This window comes from Centropristis striata, chromosome 19 (assembly GCF_030273125.1).
Source record: "Centropristis striata isolate RG_2023a ecotype Rhode Island chromosome 19, C.striata_1.0, whole genome shotgun sequence".
NCBI lineage: Eukaryota > Metazoa > Chordata > Actinopteri > Perciformes > Serranidae > Centropristis > Centropristis striata.
In genome coordinates this window covers 32,790,467-32,807,961 of record NC_081535.1, presented here as the reverse complement: position 1 = coordinate 32,807,961, position 17,495 = coordinate 32,790,467, and the positions used below count along the sequence as shown (strand labels likewise).

Genomic DNA, 17,495 nt, shown 5'->3' with positions numbered 1-17,495 from the left:
AAATACGAGTTTTCAGAACTATTGTCCCTTGTTGTGAACCCCAACTTAAAGATATAAGTAATCCTATATTTATTTCCTTTTTTTTTTTTTTTATCACATTAAAACTGTGTGTTGTTCTCACCAGAGCCAATGTTTTTACTGCGGTCGACAGCAAACTGACTGCAGTTTATATCAGTTTTTCCATTAGTTTTGGACACAGCTCATAAGTATTTTTTCAAATAAAGTAGATTATATGTTATTTTATCTTCTCATTTAATGCATGTTTTCATCCAGTTCTTGAGTTTTAAGCATATTTTAATAATTATCAGGATATCATCATGCATCATATTTATTTTGGCGAGGATAATCATGACTGAAATTCTCTGCTGATTATGTTCTCCTCTGCTTGAAGAACCCCTTGAAAAACTTTGAAAAACACAAACAGGACAAATTATAACAAATTAACTTTATATTATTTTTTATCATATGTTGGCATTTTAATCCACAAAACTCAGCATTGTGAAATACATTCAAGGGAAATGTATTTTCTTCCAGATTATATTTGCTATAGACCAGGGGTCTCAAACTCAAATTACCTGGGGGCCGCTGGAGGCAGTATCAAAATGACAAAAAAAGACACAAAATTACAAAAAAATTTTTAAAAAAAGACACAAAATGACAGAAAAAAATTAATTACTTAAAAGAGACACAAAATGACCAAAAAAAGACACAAAATTACAAAAAAGACTAAATGACTGAAAAAACACAAAATTACAAAAAAGACACAAAATGACTGAAAAAAGACACAAAATTATTAAAAAAGACACAAAATTATTAAAAAGAGACACAAAATGACAGAAAAAAAACTAAATTACTTAAAAAAAGAAACAAAATGACCAAAAAAAATTATTTTAAAAAGTCACAATTACAAAAAGACACAAAATGATTTAAAAAAAGACACAAAATTACCAAAAAAAGTAATAAAAGGGACCTTCCACACACAACACGGTAAAGTGCCATTCATATAAAACTCACATTAAACTTTCATATCAAGGTGGGGGCCACAAAATATCGTCACGAGGGCCGCAATTGGCCCGTGGCCCGCAAGTTTGAGACCCATGCTGTAGACAAATCACAATGCTTCTAATCAAAGGGCGAAAGTTTGTATAGAGATGTTGGGATGGGTTAAACACACAGAAGACTTTGTTTCCATTAAGAAACCAACTTTGACTTTCGCTAACCAAAGTTGCATAACAAACAAACAAATTTTTAACCCAATACATGATCTGTTCCTAAACCTAATCAAGTACTTTTGTTTCCTGAATCTAACCAGGTTGTTCTGTTTCCAGTTCTGTGTTGTGCTGTATTATTATTTAGGACCCTAATTATAACTTCCTGGGATTTTTCTCTACAGCTCATTTGCTTCTGATAAAGAGTTACCACTTCTCACAAAGATGGCGAGCTCTTTCACACGTCTGATCTCTGGCCGTAACACGGCGGTGCTGTTGGCCGGTTTGGGCGCCGGAACCATGGCGACCGGCTTCCTGTTGAGTGAAAACGGCTCCCTGGCTGCTGACATGAAGGCCAAACTCTATCCTCCCAGGTGAGTCAGCAGCAGCACTCATACACAGGAAGAAGTACTGAGACGTTTCACTAGAAGGAGCAGAACTATAGCTTAACCCTTTATCAGGCAAAGAACTATATTTGGTAACTTCAGGTAATATTTCGAGAAAAAAGTTGCAAATTTACTAGATTAAAGTGGCAAATCTACAAGAAAAAAGTTGCAGATTTAAGAGATTTAAAGTGGCAAATCTGCGTGCAAAAATTTGCAGATTTATGAGAAAATAGTGGGGGAAAAAGCAACTTTTTTCTCCCAGATTCACCACTTTAAATCTCATAAATCTGCGGATTTTTTTCCTCGTAGATTTGCCACTTTAATCTTGTAAACTTTTTTCTCAAAATATTATTAATAGTATTATAATTAGTATTTCAATGCAAGCCCTATTAAGGGTTAAAGTGGTGAATCTGTGAGAAAAAAGTTGTTTTATTCCACTTTTTTCTCGTCAATCTGCGACTTTTTTCGCGCAGATTTGCCACTTTAAATCTCTTAAAAAAAATAAGTTTTAGCATTAAAATATACTTAAACAAAACTTCTTTACCAAAATAAAATAACTTTTTCAGAATGGACCATTTCAAAATCATATATATTATCTTATTGAACAGTAGTTTTTTTTTTTAAACTTCTGATGCACCTGAACACATCATCAGTGATGTAACCTGGTGTCTTGGGTGTTTCGGGTCTATCAACATCATACAACCCCACCACGGTTGATCAGATGTGATCAATATGTTCAGGTGGCATTCACTTGTCCCAATGGACCTTCTCTCCGGATCCAGAGCCATCTTGAGGCTTTCTCAGCTGCCTCTGTGATGTTATTGATGGCTCTGCTCCTTGCTCCTCCTGTGGTGCCCAGTGCACTGAGGGCTTTGTGGAGTGACTGCCCCACAGATCCTCTCCAGCCCTCTTCAGTGGGCATGACTCCTCCTTCCAGCCCTGCTGTTGACAGCCCACTACAAGATGTTCATATTTGGTCCTCTTCCTTTCATGAGCACTGTCAGCTCCATGATGAGGATGTTCTGGGTAGCCTCGGAGACCAGAAGTATATCTGGCCTCAAAGTGGTGCTGATGATGCTCTCTGTGGGAATCTCAGCTGTTTCTCCAGGTCCACTAAGAGCTGCCAGTCCCGGGCAGTTGACAGGATTCCTGCTGCCACAGTCAGACAAAATGACCAAAAAACACACAAATTAACCACAAAATGATCGAAAAAGACACAAAATGACCAAAAGAGACACAAAATGACCAGAAAACACACAAAATTACCAAAAAGACACAAAATGACTAAAAAAAGACACAAAATTACCAAGAAAAGGAAACAAAATGACCAAAAAAGACACAAATTAACCAGAAAATGATCAAAAAAGACACAAAATGACCAAAAGAGACACAAAATTACCAGAAAATACACAAAATTGCCAAAAAGATTACAAAATGATAAATGCCAGTCCCGGGCAGTTGACAGGATTCCTGCTGCCACAGTCAGACAAAAAAGCTATTGCGCTGGTGGTGTTACGCACTCGGCTACAGCTGCTGATACCCTTGCTGATGGCTTCCGCAATTGGTTTAAGCACCTGGTTATGGTGCCAGGTGTAACGGCCTTCGCCGAGAGCTTTTGGGCAGGAGGTCAGGATGTGCTCTGAGCACAGAGGTCTCCACCTATCCCCAGGTGGAGAGGTTCTCAGGGCTGGGCAGGACATGGTACACTACCTGAACCAGGAAGGTGATGTGGTGTGGCTCTGCCTGCCATTGGTCCGTCCAGGTGACTTTACGCTCCATTGCCTGCTCCCACCTGGTACAGACCCCTTGATGCTTCAGACCAACCGCTCTGCTTGATCCTCCTTCCTCCACTGCAGCCCTCACCTCCTCCTGAGTCTGCCTCCACTTCTCCTTCCCCTTCACTCCCTGTGTTGAGGTGTAGGGAACAGCTCCAAGCCCGTCCTGCCATGAGCCGCCACGCCCACCACATCTATTTGCCGCATCCAGCACAGAGGCCTTGGCCCTCCACTTCCCTCCCGTCTTCACCTCTAAAAAAAAAACTATCCCAAAGACTTCCAAAACTATAATAAATAGATGTACGACCACCACAAAAAGAGGTAAAGCTGCTAAAAATAGCACCTCAAAAAGGTGTAAAAAAAAAAATTAGAAATTGATGCAGAGACGCAAAACGACTTGAAAACTTTAAATACTTTTGTTACGTTAAGTATATTTAGCTGATAGTACTTCTACTTCTGTAAGGTTTTGAATGTAGTGGAATCATTTTACAGAGTGTGAGTGAACATCTGAGAGTATGAAAGAGCACATAAGGTCAGAGAAGCAGCACTGGCAGCCTGCTGCAGGATCACTGACGCTCTCAGGTTTCATCTGCTTTACCTCTGACTCCCTTCCTCTCTCTCTCTCTGTCTCTCTCTCTCTCTCTGACTCTTTATGTCTCTCACCTTCTCGAGTGTTTTACTCTCTTAATATGATCCATTTCCTGTTGCTCCAAAGTTAGGCTAAATCTTTGCAAGGGAAAAACTTTTGGTGCCCACAAGTTTCCTCTTTATGCCCAATTTTTTTTATTTTTTTTATTATATTTATTGGGTTTTTAGAATTAACATGACACATACATTAATGAGGGTTTACATGCCCGCATTCTTAGATAAAACAAAACAAAACAGACAAGACAAATTACTTATTACAAATTATAAAACAATGAGGCCATTCTGCATAACGAGTACTTTTACTTTTGATACTTTTAGTACATTTTGATGCTGATACTTTTGTACTTTTACTTAAGTAAGTTTTGAATGCAGGACTTTTACTTGTAGTGGAGTAATTTCACAGTATGGTAGTAGTACTTTTACTTAAGTAAGGGATCTGAATACTTTTTCCACCACTTCACAGTAGTCCAACTCTAATCTTTCCTTGTCTTTCTCTCCTTCAGCGCCGACTTCCCCGACCTGAGGAAACACAACAACTGCATGGCCTCGGCTCTGTCTCCGGCCATCTACGCCAAACTGAGGGACAAGCTGACCCCCAACAACTGGACCCTGGACCAGTGCATCCAGACGGGCGTGGACAACCCCGGACACCCTTTCATCAAGACGGTGGGCGCCGTGGCTGGCGACGAGGAGAGCTACGAGGTGAGGAAGGTCAAAGGTCACAGTTTAGTCTTTAACCCTTTATCAGGCAAAGAACCATATTTGGTAACTTCAGGTAATATTTTGAGAAAAATGTTGCAAATTTACTAGATTAAAGTGGCAAATCTACAAGAAAAAAAGTCACAGATTTAAGAGATTTAAAGTGGCAAATCTGTGCGAAAAAAGTCGCAGATTTACGAGAAAAAAGTGGGAAAAAAGCAACTTTTTTCTCCCAGATTCACCACTTTAAATCTCATAAATCTACGCATTTTGTCTCGTAGATTTGCCGTTTTAACCCATAAGAACCCAGACCCAGTTATCCTTAAAGGAAAATTATGGGGTTACACAACAGAACAAGTGGATCACATAGAACACATTAATGATGTTTTTTTTTTTTTATTCTACCCCTAAACGTCAAAGATCTGTGATGTAACATAAACGTTACATTGGACGTTTATGGTATTTATATTTATGATATTTGTTATTTTAAATTTTTTTAAAAAGACACATTTTCTGCTCACAGAAACACAAATTTGCCTTTTTCTTTGCATCTCCACAACATATATCAAAATTGTGACATTAATAGTGCTGTTTAACAACAAATTATTTGTCAGATTTGTTTTAAAGTAACAATAACAATAAATCAATAATAAATAAAAACAAATAACTATTTGCCTTTTTGTTTGCATTTCCATAACATATACCAACACTGTGACTTTAATTTGCTCAGGAAATATGGTCAGAACAAGTTAAATTCAATAAGATAGCATTGAAGGACACCCTATTAATGGATTAGTATTGTTAAATGGGTTGAAACAAAGCGTTTGTTACACGGGTGTCACCATGGGTTCTAATGGGTTAATCTCGTAAACTTTTTTTCTAAAAAAATATTATTTTCGTATGTTTTTTTTTACACATTCTGGCAGTATGTAATATCCTCCAATATTCTCTAGGGTTGAAATTTGGAATTTGCAAGTATTTCAATGAGTGTCCTATTAAGGGTTAAAAACACCAGAGCTACATCTTTGACTCTTCTGTCCCTCCAGGTGTTTGCTGAACTCTTTGACCCCATCATCAAAGACAGGCACAACGGCTACGACCCCAGAACCATGAAGCACCCCACGGACCTGGACGCCTCCAAGGTGTTGACCCCGTCACCACATGCTCCCTGCATCCACCTGCTGCTCCATCACTCATTAAACCAGGGGTGTCAAACTCTGGCCCGCGGGCCAAATTTGGCCCGCAGTGTAATTTTATTTGGCCCGCGAGGCAATACCAAATTATTATATTATTATTGTACTATAAAAGCTGACCCGCCAGTATTATACGGCGCATTTACCGCTAATACTACAAATCCCACAAATCCCACAATGCCCTGCTGTTGTTTTGGCGCGTCAATCAGGACAGGACCCAGAAACGCTCCTCTGTGACAGTCGTCATAGCAACCTCAAGCTAGAGCTGTCTCCCAGCTACCCCTTCCCAAAAATGGAGAAAAGAAAGGCAGAATTTATTAACCTGTTGAAAAAGTTTATTTTGATATTTAAATCAGAAGGATGCAAATAGAAAAGAGGCATACGATTTTTATTTAATAATTAGTGACACTGATGTGTTTTTTATTTGAAATTTGATTTTGCATGTCTGCACTATTTAGTTATATAGTGTTTGTTTATAAGCGTTGCTGGTTCTATATTTAATGTTAAAGCAAAACATGTTTGGTAAATATTAAAAGGTTTATTTGTTCAATGTTGGCCCGCGATTTTATTCAAGTTTTAAATTTTGGCCCATTGTGTATTTGAGTTTGACACCCTTGCATTAAACAATCTCCTCTCTCCTCCACCTTCAGATCACCCACGGCGTGTTCGACGACAACTACGTCCTGTCGTCTCGTGTCCGGACCGGCCGCAGTATCCGCGGGCTGAGCCTGCCCCCGGCGTGCTCGAGGGCGGAGCGGCGTGAGGTGGAGCGGGTGGTGGTGACGGCGCTGGCCGGCCTGAAGGGAGACCTGGCCGGACGCTACTACAGCCTGGGAGACATGACGGACAAGGAGCAGCAGCAGCTCATCGACGTGAGTTTCACCTCAACTTAGACAGAGAAAATAGTCAATTATATTCTAAATCATTTTTTTAAAATATATTTTTATTGATTCACAGTTGCAGTAAACAGTACAATCGAAGAGACATATTTTCATTTTCTTTTATAACCCAGCACCCATTCCACTCCCCCAGAGACCCTTACATTGTTGTATTAATAGGTTAATACACCAGATCAGTTAAAACAACAGTGTGTAGAAAAAAAAATTAGTAATAAAAAAATATATATATATACACACACCCATACATAAAATATATATAAAATAAAATAATAAAAAAATAAGTAAAAAAAATAAAAATATAAAACATACATATATATACACATACACACATACATATACAAAAAAAATATATATATATATAAGAAAATACATATCGACATATATACACACACCCTTACACACAAATATACATTCTAAATCATTTTTAACATATGTTTGACATTTTGCCCAATTATTACTTTCTCAAGTCATAATTGAATTGAATTTTAAATATAAATCATATTTTTAAAGATTCTTCACAATATTTCAGCTGAAGGAGCAATATTTTTGGTTATTTTTGTATATTATGTTTTTACAAAACCCTGTCAATATGAGTATTATTCTCTCCTTATTATAAGAAAATGTGATGTTTTCAGGGATCCCACTCTTTTTTAGCTTGTGACCCCTTAAAGTCACAGCCTAACCTCAAGAACAAGACATTTTGTGCGTCAAAAACATAATTTACGGCATTCTGGTGAGTTTTTCTCACACACTTTTGTATAATTTCTGAACCGATTTCTGGTAGAAATGTCTTATACTTCCTGCTTAAACTGTGCATAGTTGCTTCTTCTTCTTCCAACGTTTAATGGCAGGTTATAACCATTACTTCTGAGGTTTCTTACTGTTAACTGTTAGAGAAATTGCTTGAGGAAACCTTTAAAATTGAATAATCTGACACCAACAGAAAATCCTCACCTTTTAAACACAGACCCTCCAATGCTCTCCACTGAGTGTTTTCAGGAGACTGAAAAAAAAATTACCCCTTTAAGAAACTATTATATAAATAGGTTAACCCTTAATAGGACACTCATTGAAATACTTGCACTTTCCAGATTTCAACCCTAGAGAATATTGGAGGATATTGCATACAGCCAGAATGTGTAAAAAAAAAACCATACGAACCGGGGGAGGGGCGTAATATTTAGAAAAAAAAGTTTACGAGATTAAGGTGTCAAATATACGAGAAAAAATGTGCAGATTTATGAGATTTAAAGTGGTGAATCTGCGAGAGAAAAGTTGTTTTTTCCCCCCACTTTTGTCTCGTAAATCTGCAACTTTTTTTGAGCAGATTTGCAACTTTAAATCTCTTAAATCTGCACATTTTTTCATGCAGATTTGGCACTTTAATCGTGTGAATTTGTTACACACACACCCCCGGTTTGTATTTTTATTTTTTTTCATACTTGGCCTTAATATGCCGTCATAGTCAAGTTCTCCTCGTACAAATCCATGTGGTTCTACGACCAAACAGAGAGACATGGGCAACCCATTGATATCCACTGAAGTTACCAAACATAGTTCTTCGCCTGATAAAGGGTTAATAAGTCTTTAGCTGGGCACTGATCAGTCTCACGGGGACATATTGTAGGTTTTGACCTTCCTGTGGTGATTATTTCACGCTGCGCCACAAAAGGATCACTTCCTGTTTGACAAGCCCGTGTCTCCGTTACTGACCTCGGCCTTCATGGCCCGAGACTGGCCCGACTCCAGGGGGATCTGGTAAGAAAGCCCAGCCCTGAACTCTCTCCTGTTCTAGAGCAGCTATTCTCAACCTTGGGGTCGGTTTTTTAGTCATTTTGTGTCTTTTTTGGGTCATTTTGTGTCTTTTTTGGGTCATTTTGTGCCTTTTTTGGTAATTTTGTTTCTTTTTGGGGTCATTTTGTGTCTTTTCTGGTCATTTTTTGTCTTTTTTGGTCATTTTGTTACCTTTTTTTTGTCATTTTGTGTCTTTTTTTTTGTCATTTTGTGTCTTTTTTTAGTCATTTTGTGTCTTTTTTGGGTCATTTTGTTTCTTTTTTGGATCATTTTGTGTCTTTTTTGGTCATTTTGTTTCCTTTTTTGTCATTTTGTGTCTTTTTTTAGTCTTTTTGTGTCTTTTTTTTGGTCATTTTGTTTCTTTTTGGGGTAATTTTATGTCTTTTTTAGTCATTTTGTGTCTTTTTTTGGTCATTTTGTGTCTTTTTGGGGTCATTTTGTGCCTTTTTTGGTAATTTTGTTTCTTTTTGGGGTCATTTTGTGTCTTTTTTGGTCATTTTGTTTCCTTTTTTTGGTCATTTTGTGTCTTTTTTGGGTGATCTGAACTGTGCGTGTGAAATTCAGTGAGTAAGTTCAGTGAGTGGGGGTCGCAGACAACATGCATGTTAAATTGGGGGTCGCGACTCAAAAAGGTTGAGAACTACTGCTCTAGAGTCCTGCTCTGTGAAATCATCCCCATCCTTTATTCTCCTCCCCACCGCAGGAATTTATAGCAGATTATTTATAGAAGTTACCTTCTTTAACGTCCTCCTACCTCTGTGTTCTTCCTGTCTCCACCTTCCTCCGCCCCTCCCTCCTTCAGGACCATTTCCTGTTTGACAAGCCGGTCTCTCCATTGTTGACTTGTGCCTTCATGGCGAGAGACTGGCCAGACGCCAGAGGCATCTGGTACGGCTGCATGTCTGCTGAGTCACCTCCTGATCATTGTCAGCTTTATGTCCAGTGGTGGAATGTAACTAGGTACAGGGACTCAAAATAATAATAATATTATAATAAAGAGGAATAAAATAAAGTTAGGAAAATAAAAGGGGAATCATATAGAGGAACAAGTCATATAATAAAAGAGAAAATAGAAAATGTGGATGACTAAAATAACAATTAGTTTAAAAAAAGATAAATATAAAGAGGAATAAATACATGAATAAATTATTAAATGGCAATATGAAAATCTAAAGAGGAATAAATAAAATTAGAAATAAATATAAAGTATGAAGACATAAATTATAAAAATATAATTTAAAAATTCAAATAAAATAATATAAAATAATATTTAACAATTTAATTTGTTCCCACAAGTATTTTTTAAATTTGTTTCCACAAGTATTTTGTCAATTTATGCAGGTATATATATATTTTGATATTATATTTTATTTTATTTTATTTTATAATATAGTATTTTATTTTATTTTATTTTATTTTATAGTATAGTATAGTATTGTATTGTATTGTATTGTATTTAATTTATTTTATTTTATTTTATTTTATTTTATTTTATAATATAATATAATATAATATAATATTGTATTATATATATTATATCATATTTTAAATATATTTTTTGGACTATTTGTCACAGTGCAGTATTAGTACATTTCCTTAAATGAAGCATCAGAATACTTCCACCACTGGATATATTTAAGAACGCTCTCTCCATCTCCATCCTGTGAATTCAGTAGAATAATTCAGTTATTGCTGATTGTGACGCATGTTGAACAGGAAATACTTTTGGTGTGTGTGTGTGTATAAATGCATGTGTCTCTTATATATTAATTCTCCACAAGCAGCATGAATATCAAAGTGTGTGCAGAATGAGTGAGTCATCGGCGGTAATGAAAGCCGAGTGTTTGGCCTGCAGAGCTCTTTGTTGAGCCTCTTTAGCTGGTTCTCCACAGGCACAACAACGAGAAGACCTTCCTGATCTGGGTGAACGAGGAGGACCACACCAGAGTCATCTCCATGGAGAAGGGAGGCAACATGAAGAGAGTGTTCGAGAGGTTCTGCAGAGGACTCAAACAGGTACAAACAGATGAAACACAAACCAAAATCAAACATCAAAATGTTTTCTTTCTTTCTTTTCTTTATATATATATATATATATATATATATATTTGGTAACACTTTACAATAACCATCTAAGTGATGTTTATAGATTGTTTATAAACCATTTACATACATATCGTTAAATAATCGTTAAATGTTTTAAACCAATTTCTTCAAGGTATATGAATAATTTCAAAATCCTTAACACACTTAATATGGTGTTAAAAATGTTAAAATGAGTGCAAAACTATTAATAAACTAATAATTATAATTTCATTGTTTGTTAATGGTAAAGTAACTATCAACTGACATTAATATACCATCTATTTGGCATTTATGAATTATAGTTCAACATTAATATTCTTATCATTTTCTGTTTACCATTATAAATTGCCTATATACTGTTTATAAATGATGATTAAACGTTAATAAACTATCTGTTTACCATTTATAAATGATGGTTATTGTAAAGTGTTACCATATATATATTTTTTTTTCAACAATATATTTATTAGAGTTTTTACATAGATATACAAAGTACATAGACAAATATATTCAAACCCTATACAAACATTGGGTACATTCAATAAGAGCACTTGAGTCCATGAGAGTTCTTACAGATGATATAAAGCAAAAAAAATGTATTTATAAAATTTATTGAAAAATTATGCTGTCCCTGTTTCACACAGTACATCAGATAAATCTTTGTTCTTAATATACTGGATGTAGCACCCCCATATTTTCTGAAATATTTCTTGTTTATCTTTTAGAGTATATGTAATTTTTTCTAATGGTAAACATAAAGACATTTCTTTGAACCAATGCGTAATACTTGGTTTGCCAATATTTTTCCACGTTAGAGCTATCACTCTCTTTGCTTGTAGTATTCCCATATTTATGAAATTTTTTTCAGAGCCATTTATGTTATGTCCTACAGGATATAAGCCCAGTAGGAAAAATGTGGGTTCCCTCACTAGTCTAATTGATCAAATCTCCTGTATTATTACTCCTTTATATATTTTTTATTGGAAATTAGCATTCATAAGCATCAGTACAAGACATAACTTATTCCACAGCTGTTTTCCACATTTTTGTTTTTTAAAGGGTAGCCTACATTAGAACAAAGAACCACAAAAGAAAAACAAATACAAAACAAAACAAAAAACATAGTATTATAATAATATATAATAATATATAGGGAGGCAAAAAAGCAGAGAAACAGAAACATTATGCTAATAATACCAATATGTTTTCTTTCTTTACCTTGAGTTGGGTTATCACATCAAAAGGAACTTTTTTGCTGAGGGTAACATTTCAGTTTTATGGTATCGAAAAGGAGAAAAGATTAAATAAATGTGTGTTAGAATTATATGTGTTGGAACCTGCTCACATTTTTTTGAGAAATGGAAAAGTATTTTGAGGGACTAAAGTCAATGTTTATATTGTTAATTATTATTTTTGAATGGTCAATGGGAAAAACTAAATGGTAATTTAGTTTTTGAAAATGATTTTATTTTTATTTTTTTGCTAAATGCTCCTGGTTGTCGTTTGAATTCAATGTTAAAATTAAAACTTAATTTTCTTTTTTTTCTTTTTTTAACCAATATTTTATTCATTTTTAAACAGACACAAAACAGAGAACATACATGCCAGCAGAGGCAATTAAATACTTCACATAGACTGAATAATATATAGAAAGAGAGGCAAAAAATAAACTAAAATAAATAAAATGAAATAAAAAAACAAATAAAATAAAGATACAGGTAGAAGTAAAACATAAAACTTTAATTTTCAATAAATAACAGAGACCTCAACCTGTTATGTTCTTGTTAAAATATTATAACATCAATTGTTGGAGAGAAAGGCGGCAAAAGTGTGCCGACCATATTATAATTAACAAAAAACAATAGTTTTTTGGCATTGATTTTTTTGTAGAAATGGATGAAAACATGTGTTGACATCTGACATGAAGATGTAGGGAAAGTTTCTCATCATATAATGCTTAAGTTTATATGATAAATGACCTTTGACCTTTCGGGCTGTGACAGGTGGAGCACCTGATCCAGGAGCGAGGCTGGGAGTTCATGTGGAACGAGCGTCTGGGCTACGTCCTCACATGTCCCTCTAACCTGGGCACTGGACTCAGGGCGGGGGTGCACGTACGCCTGCCAAAACTCAGCCAGGTAACACACACACACACACACACACACACACACACACACACACACACACACACACACACACACACATTCTTGTACTTCTATCTTTCTATCTTCTATCTTTCTGTTGGTTAAAAACGTGTTCTGGTCCTCACTATGTAGGAAGTACAAGAACACACACACACACACACACACACACACACACACACACACACACACACATTCTGGTAATTCTATCATTGTGAGGACCCTCATTGTAACAGTGAATTCACTAGCAAGGTTATAATAGTTTTGGATTTTTTTTATCAGTTTTAGTTTTAATTTCGTTGTCATTTTTTGTTTTCAAATTCAGTGAGTTTTAATGAGTTTTTAGAGTGAGTTTGCTAGTTTTCGTTTAGTTTTTTTTTTTTTTTTAATGCTTTAGTTTTAGTTTAGTTTTTATTAGTTTTAGTTTTTTTGTAATGGGGTATTTGTTGGGTGGGAGATTAAAAGAGGTCACAGTAAATTTTGCCTTTATTTCCTTTGTCTGATGCATCTTCATTATGTATGAAAAAAGTTGACAAAGAGGAAAACGAAGGACATTTTCACTATAATTTTAGTTAGTTTTGTAACCACACAATACAGTTTCAGTTAATTATCATTATCATGTAACCTTTAAACCCTTAAAACAAATTCTGAAATATCAAAAAAGTCTTTAAAGAAGTGAGGACCGGCCGAAATGTCCTCACTCTGTTGGTTAAAAACGTGTTCCGGTCCTCACTATGTAGGAAGTACAAGAACACACACACACACACACACACACACACACACACACATTAATTAATCCCCATTAAAAAAAACACTGTTATTTTGCTTCAATCCCACACACACCATCCTGTGTTTACCAACTTTTATAATTTTTCTGTCTTCGAACTGTCTACTCCTGACTAAGTGGCATATTTTATCGATATTTCTTACTGTATTTAATGCATAACAATAACAGTAAAGAATGGGGTGTAATTAACCCAAATCGTGAACACAATAACGGCAGAACATTTGTGTAAATCCATTGGATTAATTGATTAGATACATTTTGAGCAAATTATTTCTTGTGAACAGACAGGGGTGAAAAATCATAAAGTATTGAGAGGACTAAGACGTTGTTGGTTTTTCTTTTTATGGGATTTGTTGACAATCAAAAATGATAGAAAATCATCTTCATCCTTTTTTAAGAATTTTGTGTGATACAATCAGATTGTGTAGAGCAGCTCCTGAGTGGATGTTGATTTCAGGTTCAATCTATGTTGACTTCTGCATGTGTGCTCTTGTGAAAAAGTGGCTTTTTACTGTAATTACGACACAATTACAAATGCATGAAATCCCCCTGCAGGACGCACGTTTCTCCAAAATCCTGGACAACCTGCGGCTGCAGAAAAGAGGCACCGGCGGCGTGGACACAGCTGCTACTGGAGACACCTTCGACATTTCCAACAACGACCGTCTCGGCAAATCTGAGGTGACGAACAATCAGTGACACTGCCTTGACTTCATCGTTTCAATGCATAACTTTATAGCATGTTGTTGAAACTTTTTAGCATAAAAAGCCAATATTTTGGGTAACTCTTTACAATAACCAACTAAATAATGTTTATAGATGGTTTATAAACCAATTATTAACATTAATAAAGTGCTATACATATTTAATCTTAAAAAAATGTCAACCAATTTCTTAAAGGTATATGAATCATTTCAAAAATCATTAATATACTTAATATGGTATTAAAAATGTTAAAACAATTGCAAATAAAACTATTAATAACATATTAAGGTAACACTTTACAATAGCCATCATTATAAATGATAAACAGATAGTTTATTAATGTTTAATCATCATTTATAAACCGTATATAGGCCATTTAGAATTGTAAATACATAATTTATTAATGTTTAACTAACTAAATAATTTACAAATGGCAAATAGATGGTATATTAATGTTAAGTTTATAGTTACTTTATCATTAACAAACAATTAAATTATAATTAATATGGGTAACACTTTACAATAACCAACTAAATAATGTTTATAGATGGTTTATAAACCAATTATTAACATTAATAAAGTGCTATACATATTTAATCTTAAAAAAAATGTCAACCAATTTCTTAAAGGTATATGAATCATTTCAAAAATCATTAATATACTTAATATGGTATTAAAAATGTTAAAATGATTGCAAATAAAACTATTAATAACATATTAATTATAATTTAATTGTTTGTTAATGATAAAGTAACTATAAACTTAACATTAATATACCATCTATTTGCCATTTGTACATTATGTAGTTAGTTAAACATTAATAAATTATGTATTTACAATTCTAAATGGCCTATATACGGTTTATAAATGATGATTAAACATTAATAAACTATCTGTTTATCATTTATAAATGATGGCTATTGTAAAGTGTTACCATATTTTGTTGCAGAATTGAGCTTTGCTGTTCAGTTCAGTTCAGCTTTTTTTATTTCAAACATGTGCGAGTAACACAACAAAGTAAACACAAAAACAAATACATCCAATGAGAATAATCAAAACAAAACAAAAAATAGCAATAGTCAAAACAAACGCTGTAATGTGAACGCAACATGTCCGAAAAGGAGTAGAATGAAGCATATGCTTATTTAAACCTACCCCTTCTCCACTACTCAATTAACACTTTTTTTCCCCCCTAAACACATATTTAAATAATACATATTTACAAAAAATAAATAAATAAATAAATACAATTTTTATGTGTATTCTTCTAGGTGGAGCTGGTCCAGCTACTGGTGGATGGAGTCAACTACCTGATCGACTGTGAGAAGAAGCTGGAGAAGGGACAGGACATCAAAGTCCCAGCTCCCATCGTTCAGTTCAGGAAGTAAAAGCTGGCACATTGGCTTCGGGAGGGCAGCTCAGCTCAGATGGACGTGGTTTTCTTTATTTCATCTGCTACGATTGATTGCAAATCTTTAGGGAAACCTAATCTTAGACATGAACTGCAGTCAGGGGGAATTCTACCTCACGTTTAAGGTCTTCACTGTAACCCTGACTTCAATAAAACGACATTAAACACTGAATGAGCTGCAGTTTTTTTTTTCATGTATCTATGCAATGCAAAAAATACAATAATTACAATAGAATTAATAATAATAATTACAGGGGCACGAGCATTTACATTCACTTTAAATATTATTTTCATTCAGACTTTGAGTAGCCCCCAAATAAAGTCTTATTCTCATATATATATATAAGTAAACTACTGGTCAAAAGTTTTAGAACACACCAATTTTTCCAGTTTTTTTATTGAAATTAAAGCAGTTCAAGCCCAATTAACAGCTTGAAAGGGTACAAAGGTAAGTGTTGAACTGCCAGAGGTAAATAAAAAAAGGTAAGGTTAACCAAAACTGAAAGATAATGTACATTTCAGAATTATACAAAAAGGCCTTTTTCAGGGAACAAGAAATGGGTTAACAACTTAAAGCAGTTCTGCAGCAACGGAGGTTGATCAAGCCTTGAAAGTTGCTACCAATTCCTACAGGTGTCCCAACTTTTCTTGATCACTTACAACCTACAAGTTGCTCCACATTTAAGGGAACTTCTGCAACAGAGTTGGGAAGAACTTTCTGAAGAATATTTGATTTCCATTGAGTGTGTTCAGCTGTTCTATCTGTTAAGGTGCTACTTCCATGAGTCAACAGTTTAGAATACATTCTCCTTTCTAAATTGATTCTATGATTTATTTCTTAACTTCAATTGTTTATTTGTTATATGCATTAATTTCAATGTACATTGAGACATTAAACTGCATCATTTCATTAAAATTCTGGATTTTCTAATGGATGTTCTAAAACTTTTGACCAGTAGTGTACTTATATATACACTACTGGTCAAAAGTTTTAGAACACACCAACTTTTCCAGAATTTAATTGAAAATGATGCAGTTTAATGTCTCAGTGTACTCTGAAATTAATGCACATTTGCAACATTTAAAATTCTTTAGAGCATGATAGTGTTTTGAAAGTAAAAAAAAGATTCAAAATCACATTTTATGTTGGACTAAAGGACTAAAAAGACACAAAATGACCAAAAAGAGACACAAAATGACTAAAAAGAGACACAAAATGACTAAAAAAGACACAAAATGACCTAAAAAAGACACAAAATGACTAAAAAAAAAGACACAAAATGACCTAAAAAAGACACAAAATGACCTAAAAGACACAAAATTACTAAAAAGACACAAAATGACCTAAAAAAAAAGACACAAAATGACCTAAAAAAGACACAAAATGACCAAAAAGACACAAAATGACTAAAAAGAGACACAAAATGACTAAAAAAGACACAAAATGACTAAAAAAAAGACACAAAATGACCTAAAAAAGACACAAAATGACAAAAAAGACACAAAATGACCTAAAAAAGACACAAAATGACCTAAAAGACACAAAATTACTAAAAAGACACAAAATGACCTAAAAAAAAAGACACAAAATGACCAAAAAAAGACACAAAATGACAAAAAAAGACACAAAATGACAAAAAAGACACAAAATGACTAAAAAAAGACACAAAATGACTAAAAAAAAAGATACAAAATGACCAAAAAAAGACACAAAATGACTTACAAAGACATGAAAAGAATTCAAAAATGGACAAAATAGCCCAA

At 34.3% G+C, this 17,495-nt stretch overlaps 1 protein-coding gene across 1 annotated transcript; it reads left to right on the top strand.

Moving 5' to 3' along the window:
- The first annotated feature begins 1,412 nt into the window (after nt 1-1,412).
- Nucleotides 1,413-15,902, top strand: ckmt2a (creatine kinase, mitochondrial 2a (sarcomeric)). The gene is made up of 9 exons (XM_059357931.1): nt 1,413-1,582; nt 4,521-4,719; nt 5,763-5,858; nt 6,560-6,781; nt 9,405-9,490; nt 10,495-10,618; nt 12,691-12,825; nt 14,171-14,296; nt 15,592-15,902. The coding sequence occupies exons 1-9, from the start codon at nt 1,434-1,436 to the stop codon at nt 15,706-15,708; spliced, it is 1,254 nt and encodes a 417-aa protein (XP_059213914.1). The 5' UTR covers nt 1,413-1,433; the 3' UTR covers nt 15,709-15,902.
- Nucleotides 15,903-17,495: the final 1,593 nt, after the last annotated feature.

Excerpts from the sequence above, each read along its gene's own strand:
- ckmt2a (XM_059357931.1), top strand. The coding sequence starts at position 1,434 with ATGGCGAGCTCTTTCACACGTCTGATCTCTGGCCGTAACACGGCGGTG. Across the intron at positions 1,583-4,520 it reads GCCAAACTCTATCCTCCCAG|CGCCGACTTCCCCGACCTGA; the intron begins GTGAGTCAGCAG and ends TCTCTCCTTCAG. Across the intron at positions 5,859-6,559 it reads CGGACCTGGACGCCTCCAAG|ATCACCCACGGCGTGTTCGA; the intron begins GTGTTGACCCCG and ends CTCCACCTTCAG.